At 49.4% G+C, this 19,553-nt stretch overlaps 1 protein-coding gene across 2 annotated transcripts; it reads right to left on the bottom strand.

The window, feature by feature from the left end:
• Positions 1-3,039: 3,039 nt before the first annotated feature.
• Positions 3,040-4,612, bottom strand: LOC115916522. Of its 2 annotated transcripts, XR_004061606.1 has the most exons (3): positions 4,335-4,612; positions 3,987-4,228; positions 3,040-3,634 (listed from the first exon to the last, which is right to left on the bottom strand). XR_004061606.1 is itself a non-coding variant. In XM_030970258.1 (2 exons), exons 1-2 carry the CDS (start codon positions 4,467-4,469, stop codon positions 3,146-3,148), a joined length of 624 nt encoding a protein of 207 aa, XP_030826118.1. In that variant the 5' UTR covers positions 4,470-4,612; the 3' UTR covers positions 3,040-3,145. The 2 variants fall into 2 exon arrangements, 1 of the variants encoding a protein (XP_030826118.1); XM_030970258.1 differs by lacking the exon at positions 3,987-4,228.
• Between the last annotated feature and the right edge of the window lie 14,941 nt (positions 4,613-19,553).

The raw sequence follows: 19,553 nt of genomic DNA, 5'->3' as shown, positions 1-19,553 counted from the left end.
GGAGGGGTCCCAGCCCCTTGCAGGGCCATCAGGGTGGGCCTGGGGACTCCTCGGAGGAGCAGCGGGGGTGAAGGATGGAGGAGGTGGGTGAGGGGATCTCCGTGGGGTTCTGGAGGGTGTGGGGACGTTCATGGTGACAGGAGAAGGGGACGGGGATGTGGGGGACGCCCGGGGGTCCAGGCAGGACCAGGAGAAGGGACAGATGAGCAGGAACAGATCCATGAGCAGGGACAGATCCATGAGCAGGGACAGATCCTGACCTGATGGGACACCCAGAATGTTCTGGAACTGAGCTGGGCACGGGGATATGACAGATGGAGCAGGAGTGGCCATGGAGATGCTTGCAGAGCTGGACAATGAGGGTGATGACCTGATGGGATCCCCAGAATGTTCTGGAACTGAGCTGGGCACTTTATGATACCATGAGTGGCCATGGAGATGATTGGTTGGATGGATCACACCATGATTGCCCATGGAGATGCTCAGAGGGCTGGACATTGAGGGTATTGATGTGATTACTCTGGAATGTTCTGGAACTGAGCTGGGCACAGGGATTGGATGGATGGACCGTGAGTGGCCATGGGATTGGTCAGAGGGGTGGACATTGAGGGTGATGATGTCATTGAGCTGGTGGGACCCCCAAAGAATGTTCTGGAACTGAGCTGGGCACAGGGATTGGATGGATGGACCACACTGTGGTTGGCCATGGAGATGCTCAGAGGGCTGGACATTGAAGGTGATGATGTCATTGAGCTGGTGGGACCCCGGAATGTCTCTGGAACTGAGCTGGCACAATGATTGGATGGATGGACCATGAGTGGCCATGGAGATGCTTGGAGGGCTGAACAGAGTTGAGGTGTCGCACCTGGAGAAGGATCCAGGGACACTTAGTGTGACACAGGAGCTTGCAATGGAAAAAAGGTTACTGGGAGATACTGGGAGCACTGGGAGATACTGGAGGTTACTGGGAGATACTGGGAACACTGGGGGTTACTGGGGACGCTCACTCAGGGGGTACTGGGATCACTGGGAGAACTGGGGGTTACTGGGAGATAGTTTACTGCCCCCCCCATGGGATCTCAGCTTCATCACCTTTGCCCCCTCTCCCCACATCTCCCCCTTTTCTGTTAATTAAAAAGGCCCCTCCAATTGTCTTCAAGAGAGCTTTATTGAGGCAAGATGTAACAATCACAACAATCCCTGTTATGATGATGACCCACAGCAGCCCTCTTAAGACAGAGGAGGCCCACTCAGGAATTCCCCATCAGTTAAACAGCCTGCCCAGCCAGTCGGACGCCTTTTTCTCAGTCTTAATGTCGTTCCCCTGATTTAACAATCCCTTTATGTTCGCCCTGTATCGAGCTGCTGTGCGAAAACAAGTTGAAGCAGCAAAGTCCTTCAAAGTCCTCACATCCGTGGCCACGGGAGAGCAGCAGAAAGTCGACTGCTGCCCTGTTTTGCGACGTGGCGTGCCTGGTGGTCTCCTCGTCCGCAAGGAGATCAGACAGCGCAGCGGACGTGGCGTTGGCCTGCTTACTGAGCCAACACCCCAGGTGAGAAATCTCACCGAGGGCCTTCGCAGCGGCGACCCAGGGTAGAAAGATGGGATACCGCAGCCCTCTTTGTTGTTCCCCAAGCGTAAATTTGGCTATCGCAATCTGGACCAAATTCTTCAAAGGATCTCTTTTGGTAGGCCAATTTGCTATTCTGCTTCCAGTTCTGCAATTGAGTGGTATTTGGGGTGAGGGTAGTCAGCTGGCCAAGGCTGCAGGGACCCCCTTTGATGTTGGAGGGGATTCCTGCCCACAGCCTATCGCCACAGATAAGAAACACTCCCCTTGGGAGCTCTCTGGGGTGTGACATGGACTCGGAAGGTGTGGTGCTGGTGTAGTTGCACCATTCAGCTCTGTTGTACCACTTATCGTTTGGTGAGACATCTTTGCTTGGAGGTCTCGTGGTTTGCCAATTAGGTCTTGCTGTATGCACAAAGTTAATGCAGTACTTTGCTCTAGATGAGCCCAACAAGTCTAACTCGTGGGGCTTTTGTGAGGCACGTGGAAGAATCCTTGTCCATTCATCCCAGGAGTCCACAGGGCTGGGTTTCTTACCTATGAACAGATAATCTTTTTCCATTAGGGGGACTCCCACCAGGCACGTAGATAACGGATCGTCCACGCTTCCTTCCCATGGCCGTACAAAAGGTGTCCTGTTGGAGAACTTCGCCAAGGTGACTCAAACGTTTGGGCTGGGGGACGATCCAGCCAGAGGTCACCTGATTGGAAATGAGGATACAGGCGAGGGCGGCAAGACTGGCTGCAAAGCTGGGGATGCCCGGAAGTGTGGCAACAAGAAGCGTGTTCCTCCCCTCGGTCTGCACCTGTGTACCTGATCTTTTGTTAGGAAACAAAGACCCATTAGAACAAGTCTCCTTCCTTGCGGCCCCCTTGGGAGGACACCAGCTCTGCATACCACCACCTCCAAATCCCAGACTATGCCGAAGTGTAGTAAAGTTCCTTGATGCCTTGATTGATACGTATGTGTTTAGGAAGTGTAAAGCCCCCCAGGAGCATGGAGTGCAAAAGAGGTGCCTCCTGCATGGAAAAGCACGGGACTTCTAAATTGCCTTTTATATGAAAAACGTGCAACCTCAAAGGCAGCTTTTACACAAAACCACGCGACCTACTTGAAAAACACGCGACCTCAGCTCATCCGTGGGAAAGCACGTAACTTCCAAAAACACTGCCTACAAAAGACATGCAACTTTGCCGTACCCTTACAACCTCAACCTAACTCCAACTTTCATGGCTTTCCAATTGTTGAAAAGGTTTCCTAACCAAAACAAGGGGCCCAAACCATCCCAACCTATTCCAGACTTATAATGGGTAAGGGGGCCGGCTCGCTGGCGTGGAGCCGTGCCGCAGAACACAAGCGCTCAGTGAGCCACCTCTGGCAAACAAAACCGGCGCTGCGGGATGAACCGAACGCCGAGTCAAGGCACCCGATGCCAACACTCATCAGACCCCAAAATTATTAGGGATCTTGGGGCCAATAAGCTCTCAACCATAACTCAAGCTTTCTCTGTCTTGTCTTTGCAACCCCTGTTCTCACGGGAAATGGTCGTTTCCTGTTAGACATCAACCTGTACTCAAACTTTCTCTGACACCTCCCTCTTCTTTATGGGTTGAAGAGGGAGCAGGAGGATGGGAAAGAGGAGAAGGAGATGCAGGAGAAGTGCCAGAGGGAGGGAGAAGGGAAGGATGATGGCAAAGAATGGAGGAGTGAGAAAGGGGCGGAACCCGACGCGCATAATGTCGGCAGTCGGGAGGAGGCAATGACTTCTTGCTAATAACGGCCCTTTGGGAAGGGTGGGAGTACATTTGTGTACAAAATGTTTGTCTGCTCGATCAAGGGGATATATCTGCGTGTAATGAGCATCCTTGCAACCAGGTTTGGCTACGTCCCCTTCCTGCTTCTCCTTTTCCACGGGAAGGCCGATTCCGGGGCAGGATGGGCGACACGGTGGGCTTGTCTGTCGGCAGGTGAATCTTCCTGTGTCTGCCATCATCGAAAGGTTGAAGTTCTTCTCCTTGTAGGAGACGGTGACTGAAATGTTGGGTGTTCCTCCGGATAATTTCTGTGTAAAATAAACATCATGATTAGACATATCAGGGTCTTGTCCTGGAAGCACATACATCTGTGCAAAAGGAGTGTGCTTGCACAAAGTGTACGGCGGTGTGGTACAGGAAACAGTCACAGTTATTTCATTGGAAGGGTGAACGGTACCAACCCCTGGGATTACAGTAATTTCAAAAGGAGTGTGTTTGTTGTCCCCAACGATCAGCACCTCGATGGTCCTGTCGTGGAAGGGAGGCTCCAAGAAGCCAGCTGGAACCCTGTCAAAGTCCTCGTCCTCTAGCATAATTGTGACTGAGCTGCGGAGGACTCTGCAAAGGCTCGAGTCTAACTGCCCTGTCCCACAGAAGTACCTGAAACCTCCCTCGGGGCTCCAAGCCTCAGAAATGACCCGTCTGGGAACTGGTTCTCGCTGCCACCTGGAACCGCTGCGGCCTGCCACTTGGTGTCATTGCACAGGGCCGGGGCGCGCTGAAAAAACCGTTTCCCGGATGCCGAGGAGGCTGCTGGAACCGCGGTGGGCGAGGAGCGAAGGAGGTGGGCATCCTCGCAGAGTGAGCAACGGAGGCGGGCAGGTGGGAATCGATGCGTCCATCTGACAGGGGGCAGGGACAGTTGGCATAAACATGGCCATGCTGCTTGCAATTAAATTATTGAATATTATTTAAAGTAACCATTGCCTCCCCAACACCCTTGCTTACCGCAGCTGCAACTGTCTGTTCCATGGAGGTGGCTCTGGTGCAGGCGGTGACCATCTGGGGGATAGAAGGCTCAGGGTCCTGTGGAAGAGCTCTGAGTATCTTCTTGGTGTCTGGGTTGGTGTTAGTCATGACCATTTTTCAGAGTAGCTCGTCCCTGGCTTCCACGTTGTCAATCTGCCTTTCGATGGCTTCTCGGAGGCGGTCCACGAACTTGATGAAGGGCTCATCGACTCCCTGGTGGATGGCTGAGAAGCTTTGCAAGGGGGTGGCACTGTCTGGGATCTTTAAAAGAGCAGTTTTACCAGTTAGTTTAATTTCATTAATCACATCAACAGGCAATAACAAAAAAATCTCCTTCAGCTGCAAATGCATCCATAGCACCATCACCTAATCCTTGTATTTGATGTTTCTCAATCAGGGCCTTTAACAGTTTTTTCCAATTGGCTTCCCAGAGAAGAAACTCAGTGGGGGACAACAGGGCTGTCATAATGTACTTTAAGTCATGGGCTACTAGACTATGTCCAGTAAATGTTAGTTCTAGTAAATTTTTAAAACAGGCTGAACCTCTCCCATAGTCTTTCGCTGCTTTCTGCAGCTCTTTGATCTCTGTGTATGGAATTTGCTCCCACCTCGCGTTCCCATTTGGATTAAGAATGGCTGGAGCAGCCACCCAGTCCAGGTCCCTTGCCAGCTCAAGGTTCACGTCCCTGATTGCCTCCTCCCGGATCTTTGCCCAGCTGCTCCCCGGCCTGGTGTTGTGGCCGGGGGTGCAGCAAGTCTCCTCCCGTGAGGCAGGGACCGGGCAAGCTACAACACAGGGTTTCCAGCAAGCCAAGATGGCAGCCTTCTGGTTTAAACCACGCCCACTTCCCATCCCGTTGCCATGGGAACCAGAAGGCACAAGTGATAGGGCGGCGCAGCTTGATTGATGATGTCACGCCCCTGGGCGGGGCCTTCTGGGGAAACACCACCCACAGAAGACCCACCCCGGGGAGGGGTAAAGGGGGTGGAAGGGGCGGGGCCCGACGCCCGTGACGACGCTCGGGAGAGGGCGGGACCCGGCGTGGGGGGGCGTGGCCGGGGAGTGGCGGGAGAGCCCTTGGGAGGAGGGGAATGGCGGCCACGAGGCCGCCGCCATCTTGGGCTGCCCATGGCCACCGCCATTTTGTGAACAAGAACCGGGGGAGAAACCGGGACCCGAACTGCAAACAGAGGTTTTAGGATCGGGGGTACGGGTAAATTCCAGTCTGGGGTGGCCAGTCCCAGGCTGGGAGAGGGGCTGGTGGATGCAGGAGACAGCCGGGGAACAATGTTTGCATCCTGCATCCACCACGGGTGCAGAGGCTTTAGGAGTAGGGCGGGGGGGACACGGGGAAGGAGGACCGGGATACTGGGCTTTTCCCCTTTGTTTTATCAACTTAAAAATCGAATTAAACCAAGCAGTGAATTTTCCAACCCTGAAATTTCCCTTAACTTGCTCTAAATAAATGCATTTCCCCGCTTTTTCCCCAAAACGTAACAGACAAAACATCTTCCCGAGGAATCTCGTGAAAATGCTCAAACAGAAACCAAACTAATACCGCAACATCCCTTTTTAAAAAACAATTTTTTTCCCGAAACAAGAAGACTTTGAATTTGGAGATAAAACTCTCTCTCGAGTGTGGGATAGGTGACTTCCCATCGCTAAAAACCCACTCGCAAGGCAAACACATTAAAATAAAAGTGGATTCGTCCGGCGGGGGGGGGGAGGTGCGCGCTCCGATGAGCGCTGTATTTTACTTACCAAAGTTCTCCCAAAGTCCCGGACAGACAGACAGACGCCGCGGAGCGGCTGGCTGTGCTCCTGCCAGTCTTTTTCAGCTTCGCAGCGGCTCCCCCGGGGCCGGGTTCTGTGCGGAGCTCAAGAGAAGCCTCAGCAGGGCACGGGGGCCCAGCCCTGAGCGCAGGCGGGACCTCGGGTTAAGAAGGGGAGCGGAGGGGCGGGCACAGCGCTGCTCTCTGCTGAAGAGAGGGTTTGTGCTTCTTGTGAAAGGGGGTGAGGAGGGAGGAGACTGGGGGGAAGGGAGGGGGAAAGGGGGGAAATTTGGAAAGGGAGATTAGGGGTGAAATGGGGGTTTTGTGGGTTATAGGAAAGGAAAGGGGTGTGTTGGAAAAACTAGGGTGAATGGGTGTAAAAAGGAAAATTGGGGGAAAAAAAGGGAAAAAAAAAAAAATAAAATATAAAAAAAAAAAATTTATATTAAAAAAAAAAAAGAGAAAAGAAAAAAAAAAAAAAAATAAAAATAAAAATTATTAGAATATAAGATTAAAAAAAAGAATGAAAAAGAAAAAAAAAAAAAGACAAAAAAAAAAAAATAAAAAAAGGGGGAGGAGGGGGAGGAAAAAAAAAAAACACAAAAAGAAAAATTTTTTAAAAAAAAAAGAGTTATTTATTTATTAAAACTTTATATATAATTTAAAATTAAAAATAAATATTTTTTATTTTTTTAGTTTTTCTTTTCTTTTTCTAAAAAAATAAATAAAAAGAAAAGGAGTTCGTTTGTTATATTAATTTGTAAAGTATAACAATATATTAATGTTTTATTAAATAATGGTGTTTTTTTTGTTTTGTTTCTTTTTTTTTATAAAAAAAAAAATTTAAAAAAAAAAAATCCTATTTTAAATATTATTTAAAAAAAAAAAAAAAAATTAAAATAAAAAAAAAATAATAAATTATTAATAAAAAAAAAAACAAAAAAAATTTAATTTTTTTTTAAAAAAAAGAAAAAAAAAAAAAAATAAATTATATCTATTACGGGAAAGATGGAAAAAAGGGTGAGTTGGGAGTGGTAGTTGTTGTTAAAAAGGGGAATAGGGGGAAAAAAGGGGAAAGAGGGGGAAGGGGGGGAGTGGAGGTGAGGGAGATAGTAGGTGTTATGATATTTTGTAAAAAAAAAAAAAAAAAAAAGATAAAATATGTATGTTTTTTTTTTTGAGGTGGTTTTGAAGGGAGGGTCTTTTTTTGGACAAAACTAAATCTAAAAATTTATTATAAATAAACATTTTTTTTTTTTTTGTAATTTAAAAATAATATAAATTATTAAAAAAAAAATAATTTTTTTTAAAAAAATATAAAAAAAAGCCGGGCCCTATGGGTTTTTTCTTTTTAATTTAAAATTTTAATTTTATTATTTTTTTATAAAATATTTTTTTTTATTTAACAAACACCACATCTAACAGTTATATCATTTATCACACTGCTCACGCAGGTGCAGTGATCTGGCAAAACACAAAGCCCAACATTTCCAGGGTCTATCTTTAACATTTTCCAGCGCCCCCATTGTCATCCTCCCCCCTTTGAACGCATTTTCCCTTCGCTGTAGGTGTAAATGTTTTCACTCCATACAGTCCTTTATCTCTCAATTCATGCTGGAGATTTTTCAAATCCACGGTTGATGTAAACGTTGTCACGAACTGGAGAACCAGGAGATGCTGGGCATGGATCTCGTGTCAGCGCCTTTATTATCCTCTGTTTCCAGGACGTTTTCTTCTGTACCTCCCCCTTTAAATGCTGTAAACTAACCAAATTGCCAAGAATACAATTAGTAAGGTTATCACACTCTCCATGACAGATTTAACCCATGAACTCGCGTTCCACCCTAACCCTTCAAAGACTTTACCTAACCAGCTCGTAGTCAAATCCTTTTGCTCTTCTTGTGCTTCATGCTCTGTTTGTTTGATTGGTGTCACACTCTACATCTGCAGTTACATTTGGGATGTGAACACAGCAGTGATCAACCCGTCCCTTTAAAACCCCACATGCTCCATGCTCTTCCAGGAGTAACACATCTAAGGCCAGTCGATTTTGTAAAGTCATTTTTGTGGTGGCTTGTAACTGTACGTTTAATTCTTTAAATCCTTCCCGGGCGATTCTTGCTTGGCCTGTAAGTTTGTACAGTGTGAAAAACGCCAATCACTTGTTTTCAAAATTTTAAAAGTTTCATAGTAATAAAAAAAATGGTTATAAAAATAGTAATAAATCAGAGTAATAATAATTTGGACCATCAGGATTTAAGACCATATGGGACAATAAAGACAAAGAGTTACGGACAGCCGGGTACCTCTTTCCAGGCAGCATGGGCCCGGGAAAAAGGACACACCTCTAACTGTCGGGATCTCTAGCTGGTCAGAGTGACTTCGAGAAAAGTTCGAAAGTCTTTTTTCTCAGCTCGGCGCTTGAAGAAGGAGTCAGGGCTCTTCATTTTTCGGTCTCAAGGTTGTTTATTTTATCTCATCTATAAAAAATTTTCTCTTGCTCTGCCGAGGTCAGCTCAGCAAGACAGTTCCAGGCACTCTCCGCCCGCTCCCAAGGCTGCGTCGTCTTTTGTACTACAAATTACGTATATCATATTTACTTTTACTTTCTAATACTTATCACTCATGTTAGACAGTGCACTTATATTCTAAACTAATCTCTAAGTGCTAACATTACAGCAGAAGATGGAGGCCAAGAAGAAGAAGGAGAAAGGCTGGGCACACCCAGTTCCCTCTATCTTGCTTCTTGAACTCTCATACTAAAAAACTCAAAATCTTCTTTTCTAGCTCGTGATAATTTCACTATTATTCTACCTAAACTGTTGTGGCTTGCTGATCTTCATATAAGGTTGGTAATTTGCTCCATGGGTCATAATCAAAACTACAGGTGTCTTGGGCTTTGCGACAGGGTCTCTGAGACTCTTAACAGGGGTCTTGGTGTCTTGGACAGCTAGAGGTGTGTCTTGGGTCTTGACATCTAACAAAAGGAGTAATCTTTAAGAGCAATAGCCTGTTGCATATTCATACACTTCATCCATGATGCATAAATTCTTATTGAAACACAGGATCTTGTCTGGTCAGTGTCAACTTTTTCACCTAATCCCCACAGCGCCAAAGAGGCTGAACAGAGCCCATCTCTTCTTGTTAGGAAAGCAATAAATACTTTTCTCTGAAAGATTTAGGTGTCCGGTGGTTGTTTATTCGATAAGAGTGTCTCCTTCCTTTCTTAGAGGGAGAGAAAAGAAAAACAAACTACACTAAAACAGTTCTTATTTGTGACAAAAAAGTTACCTTCTAATTACAAGACTGCATCCACTATTAAAATGTTAATACAGCACAACTAATCCCTACATCGAAATCCATTTGGTAAATATCTGCGTAGAGCCATATAATGTGCATTTCTCACATACAGCATTTCTCTATTCTGATAGTTTGCTGTAGGACCAAGCAAAGACTCTGGGGCCCACCCAAATTTCTCTCCACTGGAGGGTTCTTGCCGAGTGTCATCTGAATTTTCATTGTCCAGAACTTCTCGTCTTGCTCTTATCTGCAGGAGTTCATGTTTGCCACTAAATGGGGACTTTTTCCAAATTGGACACAAGGTTGGGAGGCCTAAAATAATTTCCTTTACTTTCCCATCTACAGGCAGATGTGTTGTCCAGGTACCATCGCTTGTTGCCCATACAAATTGTCCTGGACCTCGAATTGTACTCCTGATGCATCCTACAACTGCTTTACAATTCACTCTGCCTTGTGGATGTTTGATCCCTCTGCAAGCACAACCAGTTTGCAGGGCTGTTGCCAGGTGTGGTGTAGGAATCCATATAAAGTTAGATGGTTTCAGGTTTGTGGGAAAACAGACAAGCCTTAGTTATGACAGAATTGTTAATGTTGCTGATGCACCTCGTTCAGCTGCAGGGAGACGTGAGGAACAGAACACCAGACCTGTGTCAACGTTCCGGAATTGCTTTCTAAGCTGCAGGAAGTATCCGTGGCAAAGCTGAATTTTACAAATAGACTTTTACGCATTGATTTCTTATAAATGACCAAGCAAGCGTTGTTTGAACTCAAGCTACGTGTGTTCACGTCGATTGGTTAAACTGTCTGTCAGTGTGTTTCTGCTCTGTGCGATTGGCTGAGACGAGTATTTAGCAGTTTGTAACAGCAAACTGCTGTGATATTTTTCACAGCAAATTTCTGTGATATTTTCTATAATTCTTTTACAGTGTGGCAAATAGCATTGCCATTGTTTGATGCCTCCTGATGCTCCCATAAGGGTTCCTAATGTGCCATCACTTAGAATTCAGTCTTCCTGGCTCATGGGTTTCATCCATGTTCTGTTTTCTCCCAGGTTTCCTCGGCTGCTTACCTCGATTTGGGTACCTGTTTACATGCAATTGTTTTGTTCCCTTGTATTTCAGGTAGTTTTGATGTTATGATTCCCCAATTTACTGGGTCTCCTGCTGCCTTTGGCATTGGCAGACAGGCGGTTATCCTGCTGGTGTTTTGCATTTTGGCCAAATCTTTGAGTAATCCAATCATTACATTCTCGGCCTGAACTGCATTGGAAACTTTTATCACCTGTGTTCCTGCTTGTACCTCTCTCTTCATTTCTAGAATGAAGAGTGGATGGTTTTGCATTCAACATCCCAAAGACATTAATGACCATAACCTTAGCACAATTACTGATAGCATTCTCAAAGGAATTAAACACCTCTTCTCAAAGCAATTAAACACAACTTATCCTCTCAAAGCAATTAAACACAACTTATCTTCTCAAAGCGATTAAACACAACTTATCCTCTCAAAGCGATTAAACACATCTTGTCTTCTCAAAGGAGTTAAACACATCTTATCCTTTCAAAGTGATTAAACACATCTTCTCAAAGCAATTAAACACATCTTATCCTCTGAAAGGAATTAAGCACATCTTATCTTCTCAAAGGAATTAAACACATCTTCTCAAAACAATTAAACACATCTTACCTTCTCAAAGCAATTAAACACATCTTATCTTCTCAAAGGAATTAAACACATCTTCTCAGAGCAATTAAACACAACTTATCCTCTCAAAGTGATTAAACACATCTTATCTTCTCAAAGCAATTAAACACATCTTCTCAAAGGAATTAAACACATCTTATCCTCTCAAAGGAATTAAACACATCTTCTCAAAGCAATTAAACACATCTTACCTTCTCAAAGGAATTAAACACATCTTCTCAAAGGAATTAAACACAACTTATCTTCTCAAAGGAATTAAACACATCTTATCTTCTCAAAGCAATTAAACACATCTTCTCAAAGCAATTAAACACATCTTATCTTCCCAAACCAATTAAACACATTTTATCTGCAGCCTTGCTGGTTCCACAGCTTACACAGTCCGTGACCCAGGGTGGATTTTCTTCACTCGGCTGTAGTGAATCCAGGGGTCCACGCCAGGTGCTTTGACTGCTGTACAGGTGGTCAGCAGTACCTTTTCCACCTTTCTTTCAGCGGTTCTTCGTTCCAGTTTTTGATGCACGCCTCGTCTCCCAGATGTACGTTACGGACTGGATTCTGCAGAGCCAGCGGTCTGTTCCACACGAGGATGCTCCGGAGCCGAGCTGAAGCTTTCCCGAGAGACAGAACATAATTATGCAATTCCTGCTTTCCTGTGGCGTGTACGTCAGGGTGAGGCTCACGAGATTCGTATGGTTTCCCATGCAATATCTCAAAAGGACTGACCGACATCTCCGTGCACATCAGGGTGAGGCTCAGAGATCCATATCACTTCCCATGCAATATCTCACAAGGACTGACCGACATCTCCTTGTACGTTAGTGTGAGGCTCAGGGGATCCATATCATTTCCCATGCAATATCTCACAAGGACTGACCGACATCTCCGTGCACATCAGGGTGAGGCTCAGAGATCCATATGGCTCCCATGCAATATCTCACAAGGACTGGCTGACATTGTGTACATCAGGGTGAGGCTCAGAGATCCATATCATTCCCATGCAATATCTCACAAGGACTGACCAACATCTCATTAGTGTGAGGCTCAGAGATCCATATCATTTCCCATGCAATATCTCACAAGGACTGACCAACATCTCATTAGTGTGAGGCTCAGAGATCCATATAATTTCCCATGCAAACAACATTCCACATAGGTGACTCAGGGGTGATAATTCCACACACCGACATCTCCGTGTACATTAGGGTGAGGCTCAGAGATCCATATCACTTCCCATGCAATATCTCACAAGGACTGGCTGACATCTCCATGTACATCAGGGTGAGGCTCAGGGATCCATATCATTTCCCATGCAATATCTCACAAGGCTGACCACATCTCATTAGTGTGAGCTCAGGTTCCCATCATAATCTTCGTGCACATCAGGGTGAGGTTCATGAGATCCATATGGCTCCCATGCAATATCTCACAAGGACTGACCGACATCTCCGTGCACATCAGGGTGAGGCTCAGGGGATCCATATGGCTCCCATGCAATATCTCACAAGGCTGGCGACATCTCTGTGACATCAGGTGAGGTTCATATCTTAGATCAACATTGGCTAGGTAATTCAATTCACAAGGACTCGCTGACATCCCACTCCTGGGCTTTACCCGAATCCTCAGCAGTGCTATTGGCAAAGCCTGGGGCCACTGCAGTTTGCCTTCTTGGCATATTTTACTGATTTGCCTTTTTAGTGTCTGGTCCATCCTCTCTCCCTGTCCGCTTGCCTGGGGTCTCCATGGTGTGTGGAGGTCCCAAGTTATCTCCAGCAATATCCTGGTCTCTCTCACTGCTGTAGCCATGAAACGGGGCCCCTATCTGATGACAACACCCGAACCTGGGAATAATCTCCTGTAACAACCACCTAACTGTTTGCTTGGTCTGTGCGACAGGGAAGGGCTTCTGGCCATCCAGAAAATGTGTCAGCCCCCGCTAACAGGTATTTGTATCCTCGAGTTCTTGGCAATTCTACAAAATCCACCTGCCAACAGTCTCCTGGCTCTATTCCTACCCGAATTCTTCCTGCCTGGCCACTGGGTTGTTCTTCAAGCAGATATCACATTTTGACATTACTGATTTTGCCATTGTTAGCATCCTTACTGAGATTAAACTCTGCTTTAGCAATTTTACCAATGCCTCTGCGCCCCAATGACATTTGTTCTGTTTAATTTGTAGAACTTCTCTCATTATCAGGGGGGGTGCCACTGTTTGTCCTTGTGCAGTCACACACCAAACCTCTGAATTCCTTTGTGCATTCAGCAAACGCGCCAGCCTCTCATCTTCCACTGAGTATTTTGGTTTTGGAGGCAAATTGAACTGGGATACATTGAGCTTCAAAGGTGTCAGTGCCGTTGTTGTCTGCACCTCTCAAGCAAGCTGTCGGGCTGCCCAGTCTGCCCTTCGATTTCCCTCGCCGGTTTTGGAGTTCCCTGCAGTGTGCGATCGCCGCCCGCTCAGGTGTTTGCGCTGCTCCCATTGACGGCGGGACCGCGTGCTGGTGTTCAACGCGCGCGCCTCGAGAAGGCAACGGTCCAGGACCGCGTGCTGGTGTTCAACGCGCGCCTCGAGAAGGCAACGGTCCAGGACCGCGTGCTGGTGTTCAACGCGGCCGCCGCGAAAACAACGGTCAGGACCGGGGCTGGGGTTTCTACGGGCGCTCCACAGCGGTACTGGGGTTCCTTCGAGCCCTGGGTACAGGGCGCACTGGGGAAACTGGGGTACTGGGGGTACTGGGGGAAACTGGGGGTACTGGGAACACTGGGGGTACTGGGAACACTGGGGGTTACTGGGGGAAACTGGGGGTACTGGGGGATACTGGGAGGTACTGGGAGCACTGGGGGCTACTGGGAGCACAGGGACACACTGGGGGTTCCTGGGAGATACTGGGAGCCACTGGGAGGTACTGGGCATACTGGGGGTTACTGGGAGACACTGGGAAATACTGAGGCTTACTGGGGGATACTGGGAGCACTGGGAGATACTGGGGGAAATGGGAGATACTGGGAGTTCTGGGGGATCCTGGGGGTTACTGGAAGATACTGAGAACACTGGGAGTTACTGGGAGATACTGGGAGCACTGGGGGCTACTGGGAACACTGGGAGTTACTGGGAGCCACTGGGAGATACCGGGAGTTACTGGGAGGTACTGGGCATACTGGGGGTTACTGGGAACATTGGGAAATACTGGCAGATACTGGGAGCACTGGGGGTTACTGGGGGTTACTGGGAGCACTGGGAGTTACTGGGAGATACTGGGACATACTGGGGGTTACTGGGAGATTCTGAGAACACTGGGAGTTCATGGGAGCCACTGGGAGGTACTGGGAGCACTGGGGGTTACTGGGAGATACTGGGAGTTACTGGGAGATACTGGGAACACTGGGAGTTACTGGGGGTTACTGGGAGCACTGGGATACTGGGAATTACTGGGGGTTACTGGGAACACTGGGAAGTACTGGGGATACTGGGAACACTGGGAGCACTGGGGGAAATTGGGAGATACTGGGAGCATTGGGGGATCCTGGGAGTTACTGGGAACACTGGGAGATACTGGGAGCCGCTGGGAGATACTGGGAGTTACTGGGGGTTACTGGGAGCACTGGGGGTTACCTCTGCACACTCGTGCTCTCTTGGGCCTCCTCCAGCTGTGCTGCCTCGGTGCCACCCTGGTTTGTCCAGGTGTTCTAAGCCTCCTGACACTGACGTTCTCGTAGTGAAGTTCCTGTAAATAACCCGCTGTTCTGGTTCCTTTGTGGAGAAGGAGACACTCGATGGACTCCTGGTTTGTCCAGCGTCATTGCAGAGGTGGCACTGTCGTTGGCGTTCTTGTAGTGAAGTTCCTCTAAATAACCCGCTGGTTTGCGTTCCTTTATGGAGGAGGAGAGACTCGATGGACTCCTGGTTTGTCCAGCGTCATTGCAGAGGCGGCACTGTCACCCTCCAATCCGCCGGCGCTTTTGGAAATCTGCAAACGCTGCAGTCAGAAATTGAACTGCCCTCTTTCCTCCGTCACCTCGAGATCGGCGGTGTGCTCGCTTGCCTCGGTGACACCCAGAGCAAAGCCGGCTGCGGGAGGTTCCTGGTTCTCAACGTGATGCCGGGCGCTGTGCTCGCGTCCCTCGGTGACACCCGGGAGCAAAGCCGGCTGTGGGACGTTCCTGGTTCTCAACGCGACGCCGGGCGCTGTGCTCACGTCCCTTGGTGACACCCGGGAGCAAAGCCGGCTGTGGGACGTTCCTGGTTCTCAACGCGACGCCGTCCTGCTCGGCCAGGCCTGCCGGGATTTCCTCATCCCGCCTGGGGACGGCCAAGGGCCCAGTCCTGTTCTGGTTCCAGGGCGGAGGGAGAGACGTGGATCTGGCCCCGCGTTTCAGAAGGCTTCATTTATAATTTTGTGATTTATACATCCATCTAAAAGAAAGGGGAGTTTCCAGAAGCTGCTCAGCTACCTAAGAATAGAAAAGCAAAAGGAATGAGCAACAAACCTCGCTCTCCAAGCTCAATCCCAGTCCTGCGTTGGCCACCGACTCCGAACATCCCAGCTGAGCCCATCCCGGCCGACGTGCCGCAGTGCACAGCACCGGGACATGTTCGTGTCTGAGTGACCCTGAGTGTCCCCTGTGTCACTGAGTGACCCTGAGTGACCCCTGAGTGTCCCTGAGTGACCCTGAGTGACCCTGAGTGTCACTGAGTGACCCCTGAGTGACCCCTGAGTGTCCCTGAGTGACCCCTGAGTGACCCCTGAGTGACCCTGAGTGACCCCTGAGTGACCCCTGCTATGACCCCTGAGTGACCCTGAGTGCTGAGTGTCCCTGGTGACCCTGGTGACCCTGAGTGTCCCTGAGTGACCCCTGTAGTGACCCCTGAGTAGACCCTGAGTGTCCCTGGTGACCCCTGAGTGACCCCTGGTGACCCTGAGTGACCCCTGAGTGACCCTGGTGACCCCCTGAGTGTCCCTGGTGACCCTGACCCCTGGTGACCCCTGGTGACCCCTGGTGCCCCTGTGACCCTGGTGACCCCTGAGTGTCCCTGAGTGACCCCTGGTGACCCCTGAGTGACCCTGGTGACCCCTGAGTGACCCCTGGTGACCCCCTGAGTGACCCCTGAGTGACCCTGAGTGACCCCTGAGTGACCCCTGCGTGACCCTGAGTGTCCCTGAGTGACCCTGAGTGACCCCTGAGTGACCCCTGAGTGTCCCTGAGTGTCACTGAGTGACCCCTGAGTGTCCCTGAGTGACCCCTGAGTGACCCCTGAGTGACCCTGAGTGACCCCTGAGTGTCCTTGAGTGACCCTGAGTGACCCCTGAGTGACCCCTGAGTCACCCTGAGTGACCCTGAGTGTCCTTGAGTGACCCTGAGTGACCCTGAGTGACCCTGAGTGACCCCTGAGGTGACCCTGGTGACCCCTGGTGACCCCTGGTGACCCCTGAGTGACCCTGAGTGACCCCTGAGTGTCCTTGAGTGACCCTGAGTGACCCCTGAGTGACCCCTGAGTGACCCCTGAGTGACCCTGAGTGTCCCTGACTGACCCTGAGTGACCCCTGAGTGACCCTGAGTGACCCCTGTGTCCCTGAGTGACCCTGAGTGTCCCCTGTGTCCCTGAGTGACCCCTGAGTGTCACTGAGTGACCCCTGAGTGACCCTGAGTGACCCTGAGTGACCCTGAGTGACCCCTGAGTGACCCCTGAGTGACCCCTGAGTGACCCCTGAGTGACCCTGAGTGTCCCTGTCCCAGGACACCCCAAATTTGGGTGTCACCCACACCCGAGGGGACGCTGACGTCACCCGTGATGTCACCTGTGACGTCACCTGTGATGTCACCTGTGACGTCACCCGTGATGTCACCTGTGACGTCACGGTGCCAGCTGTACGGCGGGCGGTGTTACGTCATGGTGTACGTCACACGGTGGGTGTAGGTTTATGTCTGTACTGGTCCGTACTGGTCCATACTGGTTTATACTGGTCTGTACTGGTTTTTACTGGTTTGTACTGGTTTTATTGAATTTTTACTGGTCCATACTGGTTTGTACTGGTCCATACTGGTTTGTACTGGTTTATACTGGTTTTATTGAGTTTTTACTGGTCCATACTGGTCCATACTGGTCCATACTGGTCTATACTGGTCCATACTGGTCTATACTGGTCTATACTGGTCTATACTGGTCCGCACTGGTCCGCGCCGCTCTCCGCTCTCCGCGTTCGCCGTTCCGGGGGCTCCGGGGGCAGCAGGGGCTCACCTGGGGGGAGGGAAGGGGTCAGGGGGGGTTGGGGGGACCCCAAAATCCCCCAAATTCACCCCAAAACCCCTCAGGGACCCCCAAATCCACCCCAAAATCTCGTTTGCGCCCCAAAATTCCCCCAAATTCCCCCAGGGACCCCCAAAACCTTCCCGGGAACCCCAAATTCCCCAAATTCACCCCAAAACCCCTCAGGGACCCCCAAACCTCACTGGGACCCCCAAAATCCCCAAACCCCCTCCCCAAAATCTCCTCAATTCACCCCGAGCTCCCCCAAATCCCACCCCCAGGACCCCCCAAAATCTCCCAAATTCCCCCCAAAAACCCCAAATTCCCCCAAATTCCCCCCAAAATCCCCCCCAGGACCCCAAAATCCCCAAATCCATCCCAAACCCCTCAGGGACCCCCAAAAATCCCCAAATCTGCCCCAAAATCCCCCCAACCCCCCAAAAAAACCCCCAAATTCCCCAAAATCCCCCAGGACCCCCAAAATCCCCCAAAATCCCCAGGACCCCCCACGAGACCCCCCAGGGGACCCCGGGGGAATTTGTGGGATTTTGGGGGTCCCTGGGGGTGTCTCAGGGGATTTTGGGGAATTTGGGGGGAATTTGGGGGATCCCTGGGGGGATTTGGGGGTTTTGGGGTCCCCCGAGGGGTTTTTGGGGTGGATTTTGGGGATTTTTGGGGTCACCTGAGACATTTTTGGGGTGGATTTTGAGGATTTGGGGTTTTTTTGGGGGAGGGATTTTGGGGGAATTTGTGGGGGGATTTTGGGGATTTGGGGAGAATTTTGGGTTTTTGGGGGAGGATTTGGGGGATTTTGGGGTCCCAGGGCCATTTTTGGGGTGGATTTTGGGGGATTTGGGGGAATTTGGGGGTTTTTTTGAGGGAATTTTTGGGATTTGGGGGTTTTGGGGAGGATTTTGGGGTCCCTCAAGCCGTTTTTGGGGTGGATTTGGGGGTTTTTGGGGAGGATTTTGGTGGTTTTGGGTTCCCCAGGACGTTTATGGGGGGATTTGGGGGCCTGGGGGAGAATTTTGGGTTTTTTGGGGTTTTTGGGGGAGGATTTGAGGGGTTTTGGGGTCCCTGGGGCATTTTTGGGGTGGATTTTGGGGGATTTGGGGGTTTTGGGGGGGAGGATTTTGGGGATTTTGGGGGTACCTGAACCGTTTGGGGAACTTTGGGTTTTTGGGGTGGATTTTGGGGATTTTGGGGTTAATTTTTGGGGTGGATTTTGGAGATTTGGGATTTTGGGGGGAGGGATTTTTGGGGGGTTTGTGGGGGATATTGGGGGAGTATTTGGGGGATTTTGGGATTTCTGGGGAGGATTTTGGTGGTTTTGGGGACCCCAAGACATTTCTGGGGGATTTGGGGGATTGGGGAAGAATTTGAGGATTTGGGGAGAATTTTGTGGTTTTTGGGGAGGATTTGGGGGTTTTGGGGACCCAGAGCCATTTTTGGGGTGGATTTTGGGGTTTTTTTTGAGGGAATTTTGGGGATTTGGGGGTCCCTGGGTTTTTGGGGTGGATTTTGGGGCTTTGGGTCCCAACGTTTTGGGGATTGGGGATGGGGAGTTTGGGGTGGGGAGATTTTGGGTTTTGGGGTTTTGGGGGTGGGGGTTTGGGGGTCCCCGGCCATTTTGGGGTGGATTTTGGGGTTTTGGGGGGAATTTGGGGCATTCTGGGGGATTTTGGGGTCCCCTGATCCGTTTTTGGGGTGGATTTTGGGAGTTTTGGGGGGGAATTTTGGGGTACCTGAACCGTTTTGGGGGAACTTGGGGAATTTGGGGAATTTGGGGGTTTTTGGGGAGGATTTTGGGGGGAATTTGGGGGATCCCTGGGGGGATTTGGGGGTTTTGGGGTCCCCCGAGGGGTTTTTGGGGTGGATTTTGGGGATTTGGGGTTTTTGGGGTCCCAGAGCCATTTTTGGGGAGGATTTTGGGGATTTTGGGGTTTTTGGGGAGGATTTTGGTGGTTTTGTGTTCCCCAAGACGTTTCTGGGGGGATTTTGGGGATTGGGGGAGAATTTCGGGGAGAATTTTGAGGTTTTTGGGGAGGATTTGGGGGATTTTAGGGTCCCTGAGCTGTTTCTGGGGTGGATTTTGGGGAATTTTGAGAGAATTTGGGGGATTTTGGGGAGGATTTTGGGGATTTTGGGGTTGTTAGGGAGGATTTGGGGGGATT

Source organism: Camarhynchus parvulus, unplaced genomic scaffold, assembly GCF_901933205.1.
Source record: "Camarhynchus parvulus unplaced genomic scaffold, STF_HiC, whole genome shotgun sequence".
Lineage (NCBI taxonomy): Eukaryota > Metazoa > Chordata > Aves > Passeriformes > Thraupidae > Camarhynchus > Camarhynchus parvulus.
Note: the sequence above shows the minus strand (reverse complement) of the source record. Positions and strands in the feature narration are given on the sequence as shown.

Excerpts from the sequence above, each read along its gene's own strand:
- LOC115916522 (XM_030970258.1), bottom strand. The coding sequence starts at position 4,469 with ATGGTCATGACTAACACCAACCCAGACACCAAGAAGATACTCAGAGCT. Across the intron at positions 3,635-4,334 it reads AACAGACAGTTGCAGCTGCG|AAATTATCCGGAGGAACACC; the intron begins GTAAGCAAGGGT and ends TATTTTACACAG.